At 39.0% G+C, this 23,015-nt stretch overlaps 1 protein-coding gene across 1 annotated transcript; it reads right to left on the reverse strand.

Annotated features, from left to right (window-relative positions):
* Positions 1 to 13,978: 13,978 nt before the first annotated feature.
* Positions 13,979 to 22,013, reverse strand: LOC150041170 (synaptonemal complex protein 3-like). Its single transcript, XM_090326235.1, has 8 exons — positions 21,444 to 22,013; positions 21,105 to 21,272; positions 20,249 to 20,306; positions 20,055 to 20,089; positions 18,300 to 18,417; positions 16,875 to 16,974; positions 15,220 to 15,318; positions 13,979 to 14,079 (listed from the first exon to the last, which is right to left on the reverse strand). The coding sequence occupies exons 1-8, from the start codon at positions 21,520 to 21,522 to the stop codon at positions 13,996 to 13,998; spliced, it is 741 nt and encodes a 246-aa protein (XP_090182361.1). The 5' UTR covers positions 21,523 to 22,013; the 3' UTR covers positions 13,979 to 13,995.
* Positions 22,014 to 23,015: the final 1,002 nt, after the last annotated feature.

Genomic DNA, 23,015 nt, shown 5'->3' on the forward strand with positions numbered 1-23,015 from the left:
TGGCAAAGAGAAGATAGTTTCCCCTGCAAGGAATTTACAGTTTGTTTAAAGAAGAAAAATTTTGTAGTTGTACTTAATCTCTGTGATGGTTAATCCTGACTACTACAGATTTGATTTGATTAAGAACTGCTAGGAGATGGGTAAATCCATATTTAGGTGTTTTTTGGTCATTGTCTTTTTTTCTCCATAAAAGGAGAAAGACATGTACAGAATGCAGTCATAATATCCCACAGGCTGCAGACTATATACAAATAAAAAGGAAAGACTCATTTAATAACATAATTTCATTACAATGATTCTTAAGCATGTAAGTCTTTAAATGCTCAAATGTAAAATGAGCAACTATGAGATCTGTGTTCAGTTGATAAGGCCATTTAACATAAACAATGAACAAATATACCAGGTGTCCAGAATAAAGTACTTGGAGTACTCACTGCAGTCTGAATGGAGGTTAGAGTCATTGTAGATTGAATGGGGTTTAGAGCCCCTACCCTACATTTTGTGGCCTATCCTGGGACTAAAACTCAGAACTTGGGAACTAACCCTGAAACTTTTGTGCTCAAGACTAAATTTCTACCACCTGAGTCACATTGCCAGTTCCACCTTTCTTGAGTAGTTTATTAGAGGTAAAAGTCTCACAGGAACTTTTCTTCCTGAGCTGGCACTGAACTAAGATCCTCAGATCTCAGCCTCCTGAACTAGAGTACAGGTGTGAACCACAAGCACCAGGCGTATACCCTAACTTTTATCCTTAAATATCCCCAGTAATAAGTACCTCAAAATTTATACCGCAGAGGCATCCTTTCTCTACTAGAGGATGCTCTTGCTTTATGCTTGCTTGCATAATAAAATTCGAAATAATTTTTATCCTGTTATGACTTATGGAAAAATAAGATCCTGAGCAAAAAGTCCATAATTTTAAAATGATACCTTCAAAAACATTCATCAGTAACAGCAGGAATTTCACAACTTGGTTAGCACCTTCTTGACTAAAAAAACAAACAAACATGAATAAGCTTAGTTGCCTCCTCCTTCTCCTCCTCCTCCTCCTCCTCTTCCTCCTCCTCCTCCTCTTCTTCTTCTTCTTCTTTTTCTTCTTCTTCTTCTTCTTCTTCTTCTTCTTCTTCTTCTTCTTCTTCTTCTTCTTCCTCTTCCTCTTCCTCTTCTTCCTTGTCATGGGGCTTGAACTCAGTACGTGGTGACCTTTGACCTTTCTTCACTCTTCAGCTCAAGGCTACCACCCTACCTCTTGAGTCACAGCACCACTTCTGGTTTTCTGCTAGATAATTAGAGATAAGACTCTCACCGACATTAGTGCTGGACTGGCTTTGAACTGTGATCCTTCAATCTCAGCCTCCTGAGTAGCTAGGATTACAGGCATGAGCCACCTTACCTGGCTTGGTTTTTCTTCTTTTGCAATTAGTTTATGCTCTTCCATCAAAGAGCTTTTGCTTCTTTCTTACTAACATTAATATCTCAAAGTCTGCCTTTCTAATAAAGTAGGAAATTCCAAAAGAGAGATTTGTGTATAACCCTTCTCAATCAATAACATTCACACTCCATTCACTCATTCTCCCATTAGCAGAGAAAGACTGGCTAGCTAAACTGGAATCAAACAGTAACTAATCAACGGAACCCTTCAGGAAAGAAACTTCTCATCACAACTGGAAAAATAAAAGCCACCAGACCGAATGAACAGCATTGGTGTAAAATTCAGAAAGCAGGCTTCTCTAGTAACAAATTTTGCTCATCCTAAGTTCTTTTCTCCAGGATGGGGTCTCAGGATCTCTCCCATGTCATCTTTTCCTTGGACTCTGAAGATTTTGTTGTATCCCTGCCTCCAATACCAAATCTGTTTTTTTTTTCATTCTGTTGAAGGCTTGATGAGCTTTCCTCCTCCTGAGTCCTTCCCTCTGTCCTTCCCTCTATCTTTATCTTCACAACTATTCTCTGTCCTCAGAACCCACATTGCCTCCAGAGTCTACTTTCACTTCCTCTACAGAGTTTGCTTTGGTGAAGGAACTGTGGAGTATTTATCCCGATGTTTCTGTATTCCATACAGATACAGCCCAAATGGACAGTGTCCATACAAACTTTTTTGTATCTTTTGGTTTCATTTAAAGGATAAAGAGACAGCCTCTCAGTTTGTATCTGTCTTTGCCTTAACTTGACATTTACAATTTTGTCACTATGAGAAGAAACATAATCTCCATCATGCAAAAGGAATCCTATTCCATATAAACATGGAGATTGGCATTTGACTGCTTCTAAAAGAAAGCTGGTTACTCTTGAATATCACCAGACAGAAGTAGAGAATAGTCAGAGTGGATATAAACATCCTCCAGTGTTAACCCTACAGGGCTTATGTATTTATTCAATCTTATCCACGGGAAAGGAGAAAGCTAAATATCATGAGTTTCAACTCCAAGAATACCAGCATTGTGCAAGAAAAATTTCCCCTTGTATCTGTCTAATTTTATTTTCTCTTTAAACAAGTAAGTAAGAGTCTCAGATATTTCCCTGCATTCTCATTCAAAAACATCTAAAGGAACATTACCTTTTGGAAGGAATGGAGAGATATAGGGCAGGAAAGTCTCCAAGCCAGTTTTTGGCAAAATAATTGAATAGGCTGGAGTTTTCTTTTTTATACTTCTTGTTTGAAGGCCAGAGTTTTCTCAAGATGTTGAATATGCCTTCATGGACTACCATAAGAAACTTTTCTACCTTATTTGCACCTTCATTTTTCCTATAGGCAAACCTTTTAACTTAAGATTGATAGCAATGTGAATGAATGCACCTTCTATCTGGCAAATATCATGTTACCCTTTTATTAAATACAATAAAAAAACCCTGAAAAAGATTGATAGCAAAAATACACTCGTCATTTCTTATATATCTTCTTGGAATTTATTCTAAAGAACTGGAATAATTTTAAGTGAGAGTGACTTTAAAAGAAGTAAGTTTCTCTCTCTCTCTGTAATGTAATTGGCCATTTTATAAATGTCTTAGGGATTTGCATTGCCTGGAAAACAGTTAATTCACAGGACTAACACTGTTCAGTGAAAAGAAGGTTGTGCTCTGTATGTACTCTGTCAAATAGTTAAAACTTCATGTCAAGAATCTAGACAGTGACATCTCTTTTCTTATACTGGAGTTCTCTTCATGAACATCCTATAGAGGACTCTGAACCTTGAGAAGGGTCTCCTAAGCAGTTTCATAAATTTACAACTAAGAGTAAAGAAAGATAACTTCCATTGGCTATAACATCTGTTTCAGAAGCATTTGCTTATATTTGATCACCAACCAATCCTTTACCTTCAAATTCTTCTGCACTTGTATATATCTGTATATGCTTTTTTGATAACAATGCACCCTGCCAGTCAACCTACTGTAGATCATCTTACTACTCTTACTCCAAATATAATTTATACTTTCTCAGAAAATTCACTGTGGAAGATGACAGAACTATGAATCTATATATATTTTCCTGTGAAAGACATGTGAAAGTAAGTCTAAATTCATATGATAACTCTGAAGCCCTTCAGAAACTGATTAAGCTGCAACCAATGTCACCCCTACATCACTCTGATAGGGAAAAAACAACAACAATGGATAACTATCTGGGATATAATAGAAAAACCCTGTGGAATCCAATTAGTATCCAAACTCAAGACTGCCCTACTGCAGTTGGCATTCCATCAGACAAAATATCACAGAATTGTAATTGAGAAATTGGAGCTTTATAAGGTTTGGATGTCTCACAAACGATATGGAAACCTCACAGTAAATTCTATTTGTGAAGCTTCCCAAGGCTCTGATAAAGAGCCTTTAGAATGGACTGGCAAAAAAGTAGCAGATAAGTGAATTAAAGACTTTTGTTAGCTCTGGCCCTGGGAAATCCATCTCATGTTTTTCACTTTAAAATTAGTAGAATGATTTCAGAATGATTAGGATTTTGTTTGATACCAAGTAAGAAAATTGTCAAATTTATCAAAACTTGATAACCTTACAATATTGAAGCATAGATAGGATAGTTATATTTTCATGGTTAGGATCAATAGGTCATTGTTTCATTCAAGCCCTTGGTCTGGAAGATTTAATATGGCATATATTACATATATAAAAAGAATATTCAGAAAGTCTGATCAAGGAATCCCCAGTGATTTTTTTGTTGCTGAACTCAGAGGTATAAATGATAAAATTAGACTGTTAACCAAAATAAAATAGTTTTTTTTCTTCAGTTGTGGGGCTTGAACTCTGGGTCTGAGTGCCGTCCCTGAGCTCCTCAGCTCAAGGCTACCGCTCTACCACTTTTAGTCACAGCACCACTTTCTGTTTTCTGTTGTTTAATTAAAGATAAGAGTGTCCCAGTTTTTTGAGCCTGGGATGGTTTTGAACAGTGATCCTCATACAGGATTACAGACCTGAAATACCATTGCCCAGCTAAAAGAGCTTTAGACTTCTGGGCCAGGAGTTTGGCCTAATGATAGAATGCTTGCCTAGCATGCATGAAGACCTAGGTTCAATTCCTCAGGACCATATGCTTAGAAAAAAGCCAGCAGTGGTGCTATGGCTCAAGTGGTAGAGCTCTAGCCTTGAAAAAGTCCAAGTACAGTGCTCAGGCCCTGAGCCCAAACTCCAGGACTGGCACACACACACACATACACACACAATAGCTTTAGACTTCTTAGTGCAGCACCAAGGGGAGCATGTGTCATTATAATAAAGATTATTTACTCTTCAAAATACTTCCTAAAATACTTTCATAACCAGAGTAAAGATTATGTCAAATTCTTCTCTTAACGTTAATGAGCTCTTTACCTTTTGGTTCTCTGTAATTACTTGATGAAAAAGGATGTCTTCCTTATGATACTTATGTATGAGAATATTTTTTCTCACATTATTTTTGTGAAATATTTGTTGATAATAGCTTCTTTTTCTTCGTTTACACCTAAAATCTATTGACTTGTCATGTTGACCTAAAATCTGGCAGCTCAAAGACTGAATTTCCCATGTCCTGCATTGATAGATAAGAGATGATTTCTGCCCCCCCCCCAGAAAAAGCTAACATCCCTACTCAGTTTCAAACTAATTCAGAAGACAGATCTTCACCCATCAACTCCTTTTAAGATTAAGCAAATAAAGTCATTTAGAGGCAAAGGGTAGATGAAGAAAAAAGTGCTAAATAGCCAGAATCAGAGAGAAAGTCTATTCATGAACAGTCTGAAAAACACACAGTATTGCTTTGGCTTTATCTTTATACCCCTTCAAAAAGATGCTACATTATCTAAAAAGGAGTTTTTATTCTAGGGAAATTTCAAAATTATATGTTTAGAGATAGTATAGTATCAAACATCTTCTCAGTTCCCAAGTGTAATATCTTTGCTAACAACTGTTAGCATTTAAATTGTGAAATATTTGCATGTGGTGTAAAGACTGAACTTGGAGGAAGGATAGCTTCTAGGATGTAAAATTGTCTATTTCATTCACTAGAAGTGCTATACCAATGACAGCTTTGAGGTAGCTTGGACACCTAGAAGATACGGTATTTAATTTTATATGAAAATAAACCTCAGGTTGAGGGATGTCACATAACGTCTGATCTAATAATAACCTGAGTTTGTTCTAGGATGCCCATAGTTTTGAAGGTAACATGAAAAATTTCTGTGCAAAGTGACTGATGTTCGTTCCAGTGCACTCTAAGGGCACTTGGCAAGACTGAGACCAAAAAGATGTAAAAAATGCAGCTGTCATCTATGGATGTCCCCTGCATGCATACCTAGTCAGCATGCTCTGGGAACTTCAAAAAATACACTGAGCACACAAAAAGTACCAGAAGTTCATTCACTGTGTGTGTGTGTGTGTGTGCAAATAGGAAATATACCAGCAGTGTTTTGAGTTCTGATCTTAAAATTTGTATATGGTTTTAAGAAAAAAAATTTCTTCCTAAACTTTGAAATATTTCACAATGGGAGGTTATAATAATTTAGCAGATCTATCTAAGTGTGTAGTGTTTCTTCTTTTCTTTCTTTTTGTTTTTTGTTTTTATCGGTCATGGGGCCTGAACTCTAGGCCTGGGTGCCATCCTTGAGCTCTTTAGCTCAAGGCTACTGCTCTACCACTTTAGCCATAGTGCTACTTACAGTTTTCTGGTGGTTAATTTGAGATAAAAGTCTCATGGTCTTTTGTGCTCAGGCTGGCTTTGAACCACGATCCTCAGATTTTAGCCTCTTGAGTAACTAGGATTATAGGTGTGAGCCACCAGCACCTGGCTTGTGGTGTTTCTTGATTTGAATCCCCAACCTGAGGAAACTGTTGCCAGACTGATATTGCAATATCAGAATTTCTTCACAACCTCAATCTAATCCTTATAGCTTTCATATACACAGGGTTTGTTTACATGAAATCACATTAATAGTTATTATCTTCCCCTAATGTGTCTTTGATACATTTTCCAGATTTCTTTTGAACTTTGAGTTGAGCCAACAGAATTGAGAATTGAACATGGCATTTCTTTATGAATTTTCTTGAGTATGGAATGTAATGAATTGGATATCCTCTGATATTTTCCTTTTGGGATTGATCTTTAATGATTATTTGAAAAATTAGCTTTATAGTTCCAAATATATTTTGAAACTAAAAGCAAATAACAGATGCTTATTGATTATAGAATAATTTGCAAAATTGTTATTTTTCTTGATTTCCTTTGTTCACTTTTTTCAGAAAAAGAATGAAAATTGAAATGTCTTAATTCAGGTGCTTCCTTCAATATTGAAAATGCTTTCATCTATCTAAGTGATTTTATTTTGAGTTTCCAAGATCCTCAAGTTTCCCTTTTTGACTATGCTTGAAAAATATACAATGTTACTGAGAAATTAATTCTAATGAAAATTGTACAAAAATAAGTAAAAGCACGTGAGACCCTAGAATAGACAAAATTTGGGATCTATATTTAAAAAATTGACCCATTAAGGAAAGTATTGGTGCATTATTTTGATCAACTTTCTTTTCCATAAAAGAAAGGTAAAAGATAAGCACTAAGATAAATATCCAAACCTGGCAGTCACTCCTCAAATAAGCAATTCACATTTTCAAAAATGAAAGCTGTCCTGGGTGGAAAGAAAGGCTTCTGCTACAATTTTAAAACAATGAAGAAAATGTGGAATTATTTGTCTTTTCTGTTTTCTTTTTGTTTGGGTTTTCATTTGTCTCTACTTCTTGTTTCCTTTTTTATCTTTTATACCCTTTCTCTTTTTGTAGTCATCATATGTGTCCACCAACCCCCACTCGATATGAGGCATTTTTTTATACCCTAAATATTATTTTGCTTCCTCTGCTACTTTTCAGCTTTGGTTGCCTCTGGATCTAGTCTTTCTTTCCTTCAATTGAATACAGAGAAAGAGTCAGAATTGAGACTATTAGCTGGGTAAAATTTTGACTAATAAGGCATCCTCATAATCTAGTGTCAGTTGAAGGAAACTCAATGTAGGCACTGTCTAGTGTAGCCTAAATAATATGAAAAATAAATTGAAAAGACAAACCTTATTGAAACCTAGCAGCCAATATCTTAGCCTCAGAAGCACAGATCTCATGTAGAAGGACAATAGAAAAAATAAAAACAAGATAACAAGATTGCCCTAAAGAAAGTCAGCAATTCCATGGTAAAGGCCTAGTATGATACTGTAGAGGATGACATCTCATTTAACTCAAAAGCATGATGATAGGCACAATATGATGGCATCCATTCTGAGCACTCTGCTTCAGTCATTCTGGCCAGTGGTTACTTAATCAGTTCCATGCTAATTTTATAGTTACTGTGTAGACTGAAAAATGTGGCAGGATATGAAAGATAGAAATGGCCTATGAATGTGCAGATGAGAGTCTGTGGATTAACTCACTTAGAAAGAATACCATCTTGCCAAAACATCTGTAGAAAGCAGCCGATCAACAAACTGCTTCCTATCTACAGGATAACTGATCCTGTTAGAACCATAACCATTTCTGGCTTTTTGTGTGTGTGAATATGGGTCTTTGTGCATGCTAGGCAAGCACTCTACCACTAGGCCAAGCTCCTGGCCCCTTAACTTTTATTCTTATAAACTAAAGGTAAACCCTGGGTTATTTTTTTGCCAGTCCTGGGCCTTGAACTCAGGGCCAGGGCACTGTTCTTGGCCTTTCTCCAGGCTAGAGCTCTACCACTCAGCACCACTTCTGGCTTTTTTTCCTATGTATGTGGTACCAAGAGGGCCTGGGCACTGTCCTTGGGCTCTCATAAGGCTACTGCTCTACCACTGAGCCACAGAATCACTTCTGTCTTCTTCTGTGTATGTGGAACCAAGAATTGAACACAGGGTTTCATGCATGCTGGACAAGCACTCTACCACTAGGCTACACTCCTGGACCAAGGTAAACCCTCTTTAAAAACTATTTCTACTGATTTCCTTGTCACTTCAATTTGAAATCAAAAGAGGCTTTTTGCATGGACTCTCACTTGATATGTCAAATCAATCCCTCTCCAATGTGCAGAATGCCATCAATTTCAACAATGAGAAAAAAATGTCAAGTGGTACAAACAAGACATAAAGGAATTATTTAATGAAACCGATAAAAGTGTAATGAAAGAAATTAAAGAGGACACCAGGAAATGGAAAGATATCCCATGTTCATGGGTAGGGAGAACCAATATAGTGAAAATGGCCATACTGTCAAAATTAATATACAAATTCAATGCAATCCCCATCAAAATTCCAAAGACATTATTTACCAAAATAGAAGCTATAATCCAAAGGTTCATATGGAACAAGAAAAGACCTAGAATAGCCAAAACAATTCTAGGCAAAAAGAGCAATGCAGGTAGTATTACAGTATCAGACTTCAAACTCTACTATAGAGCCATAATAATAAAAAAAAACAGCATGGTATTAGCACAAAAATAGACCAGAAGATCAATGGAACAGAACAGAAGATCCAGGAATAAAACCACATACCTATAGGCAACTTGTATTTGACAAAGGAGCCCAAGATACACGTTGGAACAAACACAGTCTATTCAATTATTGGTGCTGGAAAAACTGGGCAGCCACATGCAGAAAACTAAAAATTGACCCTAGTCTTTCACCATGCATAAGCATTAACTCAAAATGGATCAAAGACCTCATTGTCAGACTGGAAACCTTGAAACTGATACACGATAGAGTTGGAGAGGCACTGGAACTCATAGGCACAGGCAAAAACTTCCTGAACAGAATCCAGGGTCACAACAGTTTGGAGAGAGACTCGATAAATGGCACTACCTAAAAATAATACGTTTCTGCACAGATAAAAGCATAGCCACTAGAGAGACAGTCAAGCAACTGGGAAAAGATATTCACCAATAATACATAAGAGAAATGCTTAATATCCAGTATCTACAGGGAACTCAAGAAACTAACCCCACCCCCAAACCCAACAAACCAATCACTAAATAGACAAGGGAACTAAAGAGAGACTTATCAAAAGAAGAGGTTGCAATGGCAGAAAAGTATATGAGAGCATGCTCATCATCCATGGTCATAAAGGAAATGCCAATAAAAACCTTAAGTTACCACCTTACCCCAATTAGAATGGCCAAGATTTTGAACTCAGACAATGACAGTTGCTCGTGGGGTTGTGGAGAAAATGGAACCCTACTGCACTGCTGGTGTGATCGTAAGCAAGTTCAGCCACTCTGGAAAGCAATGTCGAGGTTTCTTAAAGAACTGAAAATAGACCTTCCCTACGATACCACCATAGCACTCCTGGGCATCTATTCTGAACATCATAACCCAGGATATGATAAGATCACCTGCTCATCTATGTTCATCTCTGCGCTGTTCACAATAGCCAGGCGATGGAAACAATCCAGTTTTCCTACTGTCTATGAATAGATACAAAAAAATGTGGTATATATATATATACAGTGGAATTCTGTATAGCCAACAGACAAGATAAAATAATGGCCTTCGCAGGGAAGTGGATGAATCTAGAGCGAATCATGTTGAGTTAGACAAGTCAAGACCAAAGGAACAAAAGGCACAGATATCCTTAATATGTGGCTATTAGATCCAAACAGTACAAGAGCAAGGACCTAATATTTGTGTACCCAATGCTATGGACATGGTATTGGAAATACAAACACAACTACATAGACGTAAAAATCTATGACTCTATAGACATAATGTTTTATTACATAGATTAATACGTATCTATGACATAGAAACCCTCAGCCTAATTTTGATTACGTTCTAAAGTCTAAGTATCAGTGATTGTATATAGAGATTTCCTTCTTGAATACTTGTTTGTTAAATACGTCATTTTAAAAAATCAATGTTAATAAATTCTTTTTTTGTATTATTTTTTATTGTATTTAATAAAAGGGTAACATGATATTTGCCAGATAGAAGGTGCATTAATTCACATACATTGATACCCTTCCACATGTCTTGGTCCCTTTACCCTCTCCCCCACCCCCGTCTTGGTTTTCCCCCCCTTCCCTGTCCAATTTCAAGTAACCAAATACAAATGTATCCAATATATCAGATAACAAAGTGAGATATTGTGTCAATATGAAATAACAAAGGAACAGCAAAAGAGATGAGATAACATAGCACATTAAGGACAGCAATCATTCATTATATGGCTTTTGTTTCATTATTCTAGAGGTCCATTCAATTAGCTTCATACTATATGGCCTTATGTATCAAGTTTTTGCTCTATTGCAAATCTCTGCTAGTAGAGCCCAAGGTTTCTACAGGTTATGATGAATGAGGGAAACCAAATAAAAAAAAAAAAAACGGCTAATGTGGAAAGTGGTAATAAACAAATGGCCCCAGTGGGGGGAAAAAGTAAACAGTTCATATGCAGGCCTATCTAATGTACAAACATGTCTACCTTTTAACTGGACATTAACTTACTTTCTTGTCTTTGCTACTTCTTATTTATAGCGAATCTTGGATTCAGGATAGTTTCCCTTGACACCTTCCTGAGTCTCCCTTCCCTATACTATGGACATTTATAAACCTGACATTAAAGTTCAGTTATAGGAAATGATGAAGGCCTCCAACCACGCCCTTAACCATTCCAAATCCAGCTCTAGCTCTGTCTGGTTATTCTTATCCAGTCCACCATGTTCTCTCCTACCCAGTCACCAGAAATCCTCAACACTCCTTTCCTGGCCACAGTCCAGTTATATGGAGATTCCTCCTGCCTTGTAATGGGTCACTACTGTGTTTGGGCTCTAAATGGAACTTTTCTGGCTTGTGAGCAGGGTGAATTCTCCCATGTCATTCATATCAAATTGTCACCTTGTCAGTCTTTTGCTGACCTCAACTCAATTGTGGAAACATCTCAACAGAAGATGACAATCACTCCAATGGACATTCTGGAGGGATTACAATCTTCAAAAGCCATCCTCTTACTCCACCTTCTTGGACCTTGTTTTCTCACTTTTTCAAAAATTTCTCTTTAACAGGATAACAACCCTAACTCAGCACATTGCCTGGGGACAAGTGAAGGCCATCCTATTCTTGGAGGCAACTGGAGGCTTTGCTTATATCACCCTGCCCTGTATAGCACAGACTTGGACTCCAAAGATCACAGCCCCAGTGACTCCTTGATGCCCTCATGTCACCAGGAAGTATCCAGTAAAGACCACAATGTCCCTCAAATTTTTATACCCCTTCAGGATTTCCAATGATGATTATCTGCTTTGTTCTCATCACTCCATACTGCTCTTATGGCCCACTGACCCCACCTCACACCTGGCTTTATCTGAAATGCAGGATTAGCCTTATCTGAAAGAGAAGAACTTCTGGTGTCAGGAAGATACCCAAACTATAAAACCTACTAAACAGGACAGTTCAGGCAATACATCCTCAGCAGGACAGGACAAAGAAATTCCAAAGAAGCAGTCTCACCCTAGAATGTATAAAAAATTATAACTTCCACACTCCACACTGTTTCTCCCACCTGCTGTTTTACATGGAGTCCCTTTGCAGCAATGATTAAAGCTGGATCTGGTCTGTTGGTTTCTGTCTCCTATCTCTTCTTTCATTTGTTTGACTCGGTTTCCTAACAGGACCCACAGTAAGTACATCTGGGCACCAGTTGCTCATGATTATACTTTTAGCTACTTGGGAGGCTAGGATCTGAAAATTGCAGTTTAAATCCTTATTGGAGAAATATGAAAGACTCTTTTCTCCTATCCCCTTAATACAGAAAAAAAGCCTTTTGCTAATTGCAACTCAATTGTAGCAACATCTCAATACATCATGACAATCACTCCAAAGGACACTTGAGCTGTGGCTCAAGTCATAGAACTCTTATCTGGAGCAAAAATGCTCAGGGACAGCATCCAGGCCATGAATGCAACTAACTTCCAAGACTGGTACAAAAACAGAAAACAAACCAAAGAAAACTCCACAATAGCAAAGGACAGAGAATTTCTCCAAATGACATTCAACAGATGAAGACGAATACCCCAGATTCATGTCTTATTCAACCCCATAAACACTGCAAAAAATTGCCTCTATGGAGCAAGGAGGTGAACAATGGAAACTCGTTAAATAGGTGGGATGAAAAGCTCTGAAAGTACTCATCCAAGGTTGGATAAGGTAATTTCTTTCAAATAACTTTTCCCCAAATCTATCCAACAACGGGATCCCTGAGACTGTAGTGCTCAGGGTAAAGAGAAGTGCCTTAGAACCATATCTGTATTAAGCAGCTGCTTGTATGTGCCCTAGTCTTCCCTTTTCTTACATGCCAGTCCCTCTAGTTAAACTGGCCCAGAAATTGACTAGGGTCTTCTTGCAACCTCTATGGCCTAATTCTCCAGGAAATAAAGTAAGAAATCTCCCTGATTTACTACGTATTTACTGGATTTGACAACAAAATTTTGGTCCTCATCAAAAAAAACCAAATCATAAATGATGAAACTAGGCTTTTGAAGAAAAGCAAACCAAATTTTATTAAATTTTTAAGCAAACATTGTTAACATGTAAAAAACAAACTTATTCCAAGGGGGGAGGGGAAAGGGATTTCATAGAACAGCTAAGAAAAATGTGTTTCTGGATATACATGCCAAAGCATTGACTTTGGTGAAGAAAGTGGCCTGGAAAGAGTTTATTTTTGAAATATTATCATTTTCAAGTTGTATTCCTTCATGTCTCAAGTGTTTACCTCTTGTAGTTTGCAAGGTAAGGAAAACTGTGGTGAACCTGCATGGAAACGTAAAGACATTCTTGAGTTTTTCCCCATGAAGAAATGTATGGGAAGGGAAATACAACTAAAAAAAAAGCAAAGAAAAGAAGGAACATCTTTTCACCCTTGTTTAAATGAAAGCATGCTGCTCATTAAGGCAGTTATTTATTTGACCAAAAATGTAGTTGTGAGTATAATTAGGTGTTTGTTTCAAATATATGATTTGTCACAAATGCTTCTCTCATTATTTACCCTTTTTTTGTAGAGTAGATGATTTTTAAGATCTGTGTCTTCCCTGAACAAGACTAAGTGTGTCCACCTATTCATTCAGTGGGTACTCAGGTCAAAATCATTATTGACTGGCTCTCCTTTGGGGAAGTACCTATGGAACTGAAAGGGTTGACTTGGTCTACATTGTTTAGGTCCCCTTTCATGTATGCTAAAGCAACCTATAGTTTAACCTTGCCAGAGAAATTTGGGGTGACCTCCTGCTACTCTTCATCTGGCTTTGGTGGCTTGAGGGTAACTTTTGTGGGAGTCTTAATGTCAGGGAAATGGGCTGAAAGTGTGACCTAGTGGTAGGGTGCTTGCCTAACATGCACTAAAAACTGGGTTCGATTCCTTGGTAACACATAAATAGAAAAAGCCAGAAGTGGTGCTGTGCCTCATATGGCAGATTTCTAGCCTTGAGAAAACTCAATGACAGTGCAAAGGCCTGAGTTCATGCTCTAGGACTAGCTAAAAAAATATGCTACTTACTCTGTCCATTGAAATTTATGCTTAAAAGGAACTCATATTTTGTTGCAATGCATTTTTTTCAGTAATAAGTTCATCTTCATGAAAAATTTCCAGATCATTAAGGTTCTAAAAGAAAATCCCATATTCAGTTAGAAATCATCAGTTTTCATTTTAAAAAAGTAACATTTCAAAAGGTATAAACATAAATTCAACTGATCCCTGTCATTTGTTGCAAATGTAAATATTTTGAGTACTATGTGAAGATCAACATTTGAATCAATGTGTAAAATTCTGTTTGTGGTGTGTGTGTGTGTGTGTGTGTGTATTATGGGGCTTGAACTAGGCCTGGGCGCTGTCTCTGAGCTCTTCAGCTCAAGACTGCTGCCCTACCCTTGAGCCAAGTCCCACTTCCCATTTTCTAGAGGTTAGTTGGACTTAAGAGTCTCAGGTCCTTTTGTGCCCGGGCTGGCTTTAAACCTTAATCCTCAGATCTCAGCTTCCTGAGTAGCTAGGATTACAGGCATGAGCCAATCAGGCCTGGCTGAGTGAAATATTATTATCATAACACTTCTTACAAATAAAGTAATGGACTATTAATGTGAACTGGAATAAATAAAGAAAAAAGGGGCTGGGTGCTGGTGGCTCATGCCTGTAATCCTAGCTACTAAGGAAGCTGAGATCTGAGGATCATGGTTCAAAACCATACTGGGCACTAAAGTCCGTGAAACTCTTATCTGCAATTCATCACTAGAAAACTGGAAGTGGCACTGTGGCTCACGTGGTAGAGTGGTAGTCTTGAGCTGAAGAGCTCAGGGACAGTGACCAGGTCTAAGCCCAATGACTGACAAAAAAGGAAGGAAGGAAGGAAGGAAGGAAGGAAGGAAGGAAGGAAGGAAGGAAGGAAGGAAATTGTGATTATTCTAAAATACACTCAAATTTCTATAACATAATGGAGGGGCAAAGAGTAAACAAATACAACATTGATACTCACTAGATGCTGTGTTGAAAAGAACTATACAACTTGTGGTCCGGATGGGACAGAGTGAGGGGTAAGGTGGGCTATGGCTAGGAGTTAGGCCTAGTGCTATAGTGCTTGCCTAGCATTCACAAAGACCCGAGTTTGATTCCTTGGTACCACATACATAAAAAAAATAACTTGAAGTGGCGCTGTGTTTCAAGTGGTAGAGTTCTAATCTTGAGAAAGCCGAAGGACAGTACTCAGGCACTGAGCTCAAACCCCAGGACTGGCAAAAAAAAAATACAAACCTTGAAATGACACTGGCATATTCTTTGGAAGGCTTCCATTTTCTGGTTGTGAGCAATTACATATCGTTGAAAAGTCTTTTGTTGTTCATGGAAAATAGTCTACAAGAACCAAAAGGAAGAGATATAAAAATTTAGTCAAAAAGTTAACATTGACTAAAATTAATTCCATTAAATTTAAACATAGTTATTTCTGATTGATATGAGTTTTTAATAATTCCCAGGTTCTGGAGCCTGTCCAAAATCCTAGCTACTTGATCTGAAGATCGAGGTTCAAAACCAGTCTGAGCAGGAAAAGTCCACAAGACTTCTAATTATCCACTAAAGCATCCGGTAGTGGAAGTATAGCTCAAGTAGTAAAGCATTAGCCTTGAGCATAAAAGTTCAGGGACAATATCCAGGCCCAGGCTTTGAGTTCAAGCTCCAGGAGTGGTTAAAAAAAGAGTTTTTTTTCTTTTAAGCCATGTTATGACCAAGTTTACATAACTTGTTTTTCCAATACCATATAAAATGATATAATTCTGTCTCTTGATTAATGAAAGCTACTTTTTTCAAAAGATACATCAATTTATATATACAATGCATCTTGATTAGTAAACTCTCCATCATTCACTCACATCTCTCTTATCCTACACATTTCTTCAACTTTCCAAGTTCAGCTTTCTGTTATGTACACTGAGTGTTATTAGCCTCATTTGCTCATCTCTCCACTCTCATATATGCCTATTTTTATCTCCCACTTATGAGTCTTTCTTAACAAAATTTACAACCAGTATTCAGTCGTTGAGGACATGAAAATTCATACAATTGAGGTTTTCAATGTTGGGTTTTCTGTTCTTCCTTCAATGATCTTCAAATGGACAAGTCACTAAGTCAATATCCACTAGGTCTCTTACATAGGAACGTAGTACATATCATCATTCCTAATAACTGGTCAGTAAACATCATTCTGAAACTATTTAATAAAAGCTATGGCAATAAGCCCCTTTCTCCAGTGCTGTATGTTAGTAGTTTCTAGGGATGTAGCTTTATCCAACCCCCACATCCTCACTTTCTCAACAGCAGCATTAAGTGCATGGTCATTAGTCTCAGTCTCCCCGCCCCCTGCACCACACACACACATACATACACACATAGTGCTCTCTCACCCTGTCAACATATTTATGTAAATGTCAGCCTCTCAAAGCTGTGTGATTATAGCTCAAGTGATAGAGGTTCTTCCCAGCAAGCAGGAGCCCTAAATTCAAATCCCAGTTTGTAATAATAATTAAAAAATACCACCACAGACTCTGAAGTTTGAAATTTCATCAGCTTTGCCACTGTCATACTGACTACTCTAAATTTAAATATATCATCACTATGATACACTGCTAGGCCACATTCCAGTGGTCTGCTTTAAAGAAACTACTTTGTACCTTCACTTCTCTCGTTAAGGCAGCATTGCTTTGGTCCCTATTTTTATTTCAAACAATTACCTTCCATCTTACTAAACACACAAAACCAACGTCATGGATATGTCTAGTATCCTATTAACTCATCTTTCACCCAATTCTGTACATCTAGGCCTATATCCTCAAATTTTCCCTCCTGCATGTCTGCGTGATCTACTGTTACAAAGGATTAATAGATTTGTGAAGAACACTAATCTGGATACTAACAGTTAGTTTTCCTGCTTCTGTCTTGAGTTTTACTACATCTTCTCCAGATGAATTCACAAATGTTGCAAACTCAAGAGCATATTCTTCATAAATCCCCTCCCTGTAAACAATAAACAAACATGGTGATGGATAAAAACAATAAGGAAAATGAAACATATTCAAAACGCATTTGATGTGCCATGCATTTTACTTTTCAGTGGAAGCGGGCAAGTATCAACTAAAATATTTGAATGGAAATAAGAAAAATCAAACGTTTTATTTAGTCTTACACTAAGAATAATTGTCCCTACCTGGCTGAGAGTAATATCATTTTACCCTTCTTAGCTCTAGAAAATATTAAAAGACTTTTAATGTTATAAATATTCCACAAAACACTTTAATATTGATTACATTTTCCTGATATAAGTGATTCAATGAGAATATCACAACCATTAATTATCTAGGAATTCCATAAAAATATTTCACAGTTTTCCAATTTGTAACAATGAGGATTTTGTACAAAAAGGTGAAAGCTTATATTTAGTGAATTGATACATGCTTTTGTTATGATATCTCCTTTTCTATCTATGTCAGGGAATACAGTTAACTGGTTTAATATTTGAGACATTTAACTTTACTGCAGAAAATGTAGTCATAGAATGAGGCCAACTCTCTGAGCACTAAACTTTGAAAATTAAAAAAAGATTATCTTTGTCAAGCTCAAGGAAGCACAGTTCAGTTATAAGATGAGGATCCTGGATGAAAATAATTATTTTCGGTGAAAAAAACCAAGACAGGTTCTGTGTACTGATAACTATCATCCTACTTATGATGGAGCTAGAAATTAGAACATTGTTCCAGGCCAGGTAGGTTAAAAGTTAGAGATATGATCTAATAAAGCTGGCAATAGTGTCATATGCCTATAACTTCAGGTATAAAGAAATAGAAATTAGAAGGATCACGATGCGAGGTAGAGACTGGACAAATACAAGATGCTACTTTCAAAATAAACTAAATAAAAGCTCTAGGTCTGCTACTCAAGCTCAATATCCCTTTCCTAGCTAACAGAAGACTCTGAGTCAAAACTCCATTAAAAACAAAAAATGACAAGAAAGCTTGAAAGAAAAATCTAATCAATATTTTGCTTAAAAATAGTATGTATGTTGGGAATTGCATGCTCACACCTGTAAGTCTAGTTACTCAGTAGGCTAAAATCTGAAGATCACAGTTTAAAGTCTGTCTGGGCAGGAAAATTTATGATACTCACCTCCATTTAATCATCAAATAGCTGGAAGTGGAGCTGTACCTCAACTGGCAGAGCACCAGCCTTGAGCAAAATAGCACCCAGGCTCTGAGTTCAAGCCCAATGAAGCACTAAAATAATTAGTGTGTGCCGATGAAAAGTTATTTACAAAGGATGTAGCCTCAAAGCCCCAATAACTTCACCTGCGCTCCCGGTGTGATTTCAGCAACTCATCCAATTTTTCCTGAATGGCTTTGAAGGATGTATTGATTTTCAGTTTCACATTTCTTCTCTTAGTGGCAATCAGCTTCATAATGTCCCCTGCATTGAAAATAAATTTTATTTGGTGTTTACTTTCAAGACAATAAGGGTAAGGAACATCAGTGTAGTTCTATTGGAAAAACCTATGAAATAGGCATTATTTTAAAAGTCAAAATTATTTTCTTCCTTTGTTTCAGCAAAAATTTATCATATTGGCAATTTCATTTGGAAATATGTATGCATTTATTTTTTATATTTTAAATATAAATTATATCTAAATAAAACTGTATTGGGGCCAGAAGTTTGGCCTAGTGGTAGAGTGCTTGCCTAGCATGCATGAAGACCCGGGTTCAATTCCTCGGTACCACATACATAGAAAAAAGCCAGAAGTAGTGCTCAAGTGGTAGAGTTCTAGCCTTGAGAAAATCCAAGGACAGTGCCAGGCCCTGAGCTTAAGCCCAAGACTGGCAAAAAAATAAAAAAAAACCTATTTACTAAAATTTACATAAAGCAGTTTTCAATTTTATTATGAAAAATACTTGCAAAGGTTAATTTTTAAGAAATCCATAGAATATGCTTCAACTTATGGACACGTGTAGAGGGACCATGGATGGAGTGCATTATTTAACTCAGAACTATTCCATTTGTCAATTTCAGTTCTCTACCATACGTGTTATAGCCAACCAAGCACTATTTTAGTGAATTTCATCAGTACTAACATCCAACCATGGAAAAAAAGACAAATATACAAAATAATTGTAATAAAAATACAAGTATCTTTTTTTGTCAGTTGTGGGGCTTGCTATCAGGACCTGGGCACTCTCCCTGAGCCTCTTCTTTTTTTTGCCAGTCCTGGGCTTTGAACTCAGGGTGGGCACTGTCCTTGGGCTTTCTCAAGGCTAGTGCCGTACCACTTGAGCCACAATACTACTTCCAGCTTTTTTCTACGTATGTGGTACTGAGGAATTGAACCTTGGTCTTTGCACATGCTAGGCAAGCATTCTACCACTAGGCCAAACTCTGTTCATCCCTGAGCCTCTTCCTGAACAATGCTAGCCCTCTACCACTTGAGCCACAGTGCCACTTCTGATTTTTGAGTGGTTAATTGGAAATAAAAGGCTCATAGGAACTTTTCTGCCTGGGCTGGCTTCAAACTCCAATCTTCAGATCTCAGCCTCCTCAGTAGTTCAGCTTACAGGTGTAAACCACTGGTGCGTAGCTTAAGCATCCATTTTTTTGATGTACCATTTGTCACAAAACATGTGACAATATGTGGAATAAAGATTATTCCATCCAATAATTTTCCTAAAAATTCAAACTGTCGAGAAAGTTAAAACCCTCTTACCTTATTGTTCATTCAGAGATCTTTCACATCAACCATTAGAATGCATGAGTCAGAAAATCTAAGCCCTGCATAGTGGGGCATGCCTTGAATTTTAGCCCTTGAGAATCTAGTAGGAGGAATGCAAGGCAGAGGCCAGCCTTGGCTATAGAACAAGAATCTTCTTTAAGAAAACAAAACAAAAATACAGTCTAACAAGAAAATCAACAATATAAAGCCTCTTGATGAACCTTTAACATCTCACATGTAAAAGTAAGCCATCCAATACAATCCTGTAGGCCACTAATAAACAATTTTCATATTAACTTACTTTGCTTAAAATCAGTTTGTTAAAATACAAGTCTCCTAAATTTACCTTGTAACTTCTGAAACATGTCCTGCAATTCTGTCCTGTGGAAAAATCACATTAGGTTTTCAAATAAATGGGAGGAAAAGCACTGTGCTTATTATGTAAGAGCTATTTTATGTCAAGTGATCTTCACAGAACACAGAGAATTGGCTTTTCTGTGATATTTTATCAGTAGGCAAAAATTACTTTAAACAAATTACCCTTCTGAATCTTCTGCTCCATCCAGTGTATGGGTGTTCTCTCTGATACGCATGTTTGCTGCATTAAAAGGGGAAAAAATGTTACAGGAATTTTTCTATTTTGATCATCTCCCATGGAGTGTCTTCATTAGGATGTTCTTAGGCTCACTGACACCCAAAATTGTCAAAACATACATATGAAGATGAAATCATTCACATGCTTTACAGCTATTAAGGCAGAGGCTGGGAACAGTTTATAGAGACATTTATCCAACTAGCTACATAGAGGGAAAGTCAGCCTAATCAATTTGCTACTTAGGAGAGATATAGATAAAGACCGCAAAACCTTGTATTTGCTTGGGTGTTTTTTTTTTTTTTTGCCAGTCCTGGGCTAGAGCTCAGGGCCTGAGCACTGTCCTTGGGATTTCTCAAGGCTAGAGCTCTACCAGGCTCGAGCTCTACCACTTGAGCCTCAACACCACTTCTGACTTTTTTTCCCATGTATCTGGTACTGAGGAATTGAACCCAGGTCTTCGTGCATGCTAGGCAAGCACTTTACCACTAGGCCAAATTCCCGGCCCCTGCTTGGGAGTTTTATAGCTCTACCCCTTCCCAATCTGGTAAGATTTTAATGAAAAACTTTAACCTTCAGCAACCTGAGAAAAAGTACTCAGTATTTAAAAAGGCTTAAAATCTGAAGCAATGGCGGTAGACCTGGACCTGAATTGACCATTGTGTTCCACATAGCAGAATATGAAGCAGCCTCATCTGGGCAGGCATTGCCTTGCAGTGGAGTGCAAGGCTCACAAGGACCACATGTACACCTTGTATGTTTTACCTGTGCGATGGAGGTTTGGGTTCACCTCTTGCGGATCACCTTGGTTGGGGGTCACCTCCAGCTGATCACCGTGATTGGGGGCCACCTCCAGCTGATCACCGTGATTGGGGGCCACCTCCGTTTGATCACCGTGATTAGGGGCACCCTCCTGCTGATCACCGTGCTTTGGGGTTCCCTCTGGCTGATTACCGAGGTTGGGGGTTCCCTCTGGCTGATCGCGGCAGCCAGGGATCCCCTCCTGCTGATCACCTTGGCTGGAGGTCCGCTCCTGCTCCTGCCGATCACGACATCTGGGGTTCCGCTCTTGCTGATCACGTTGGCTGGTGGTCCTCTCCTGCTGATCACGGCGTCTGGGGATGCCCTCCCGCCGATTATTACGGTTGGGGGTCCCCTCCTGTTGGTTTTCTCTAGCTACGTGGCCAGCTAACCTGGGGTACTTTCTTGCTCTGGGCTCCATCGCTGAGGTCTTTCTGTGCTTAACACAAAAAGAAGGCTGAGAAGGTTTAAAATGCCCTGACAAATTAAAGAGATGGGGATAGGAAAGGCAGGTTCATTTGGGGGTCATGCTGTCTTCTAAGGTTCACTTGGCTGGCATGAAATTGAAGGCAGAGGTGGATGAGGGAGCCAGAAAGGGGCAGGCAGGAAACAGGAGGCCAGTGGCTCCTCTTATCCTAAGAAGTCCTATTTTTCTCTATACCAGCATGAGGGCTTGTGCCTCCCTGGCACTCTTCAATATCAAGGCTGTGTGCTTGCAGTGCCCGGCCTGTTCACTTCTGCAAAAGGAGAAGCCAAATTCCCCGATCTGGTCCCACAGTGACTCAGTGCTGCTCCAATGGGGGTGGGAAGAGATAAAGCCAGGACCCATCTGCCCACCAGCCCCAGGGAAGCAAACCTCTACCAAGCCCAAGGAGAAATATTCATTCAAGGTGGTCTCCCCTGCTGAGGGTCTGAAACTGAGGGTCCTAACAAACAACCCCCCACCATCCTACCCTCAATATCTCCCAGAAACACCCAGAACTGGCCACCCTCCACATGGGCCTGGGCTTGGGTTTCCTTCAGGGCCCTCGGGCTGTCCGGGACACAGGTGAGGTCAACAGAGTAGCCGAGCACAGGCCGGAGTAGGCCTGAGTAGTCCAGTGTAGGCCAGAATAAGCCCTACTCGAGTAGCTCACTGTAGGCCGGACTAGGCCCGAGTAGCCCACTGTGGGCCAGACTAGGCCCGAATAGCCCACTGTACACAGGACTAGACCCGAGTAGCCCACTGTAGGCCAGACTAGGCCCGAGTAGCCCACTACAGGCCGGAGTAGGCGCCAGTAGCCCTGAGTAGCCCATGGTAGCCCACAGTGGTCCTGAGTAGCCCACTGTAGTCCTGAAGAGCCCAGTGTAGACGAGAGTAGGCCCGAGTAGCCCAGAGTAGCCCAGAGTAGCCCACAGTCTCCTAGGGGAGGCTGGCGTTGCCATCCGGCGACCACTCACTAGTTCCCCACAGTTCTCCGGAGCTGGGCCCACTCCGCTTCTCTGAAGCCTGGTGCCTCCTGAGGAGCCGGATCTAAACTGCCGCTGTAACTGCCACCGCACTCTGGTAAACCGTGCAGTTGACCGAAGCTGAGGCCTCCAGAACGGCCAACTGCCACCCACCTCAGCGATCCCGTGACACGCACGTGACGGCAGTTGACCGTAGCCGCGGTCTGAGGCTCTGCACACGTCCCCAAACCCATTGGCGGGCACAGACGCCTCACTGATTGGTCAGCAGAAATAGCTCTTTGTTTATTGGCTAGTGCAATGCGCATGCGGAAAGTGAAGCAGCGCTGCAGTGTTACATCATAGACGGGCTCATATCCACAGGTTTTTTGCCGCTTTTCAACCTAGCAGCAGCTTGCTAAGAACATCTGGCCTGATATAGTATCTAAAAGCCTCTTCATATTTTGGAATCACAACTAGATAGCACCT

Source organism: Megascapheus bottae, chromosome X (genome assembly GCF_031878675.1).
Source record: "Megascapheus bottae isolate mThoBot1 chromosome X, mThoBot2.hap1, whole genome shotgun sequence".
NCBI classification, from domain to species: domain Eukaryota; kingdom Metazoa; phylum Chordata; class Mammalia; order Rodentia; family Geomyidae; genus Megascapheus; species Megascapheus bottae.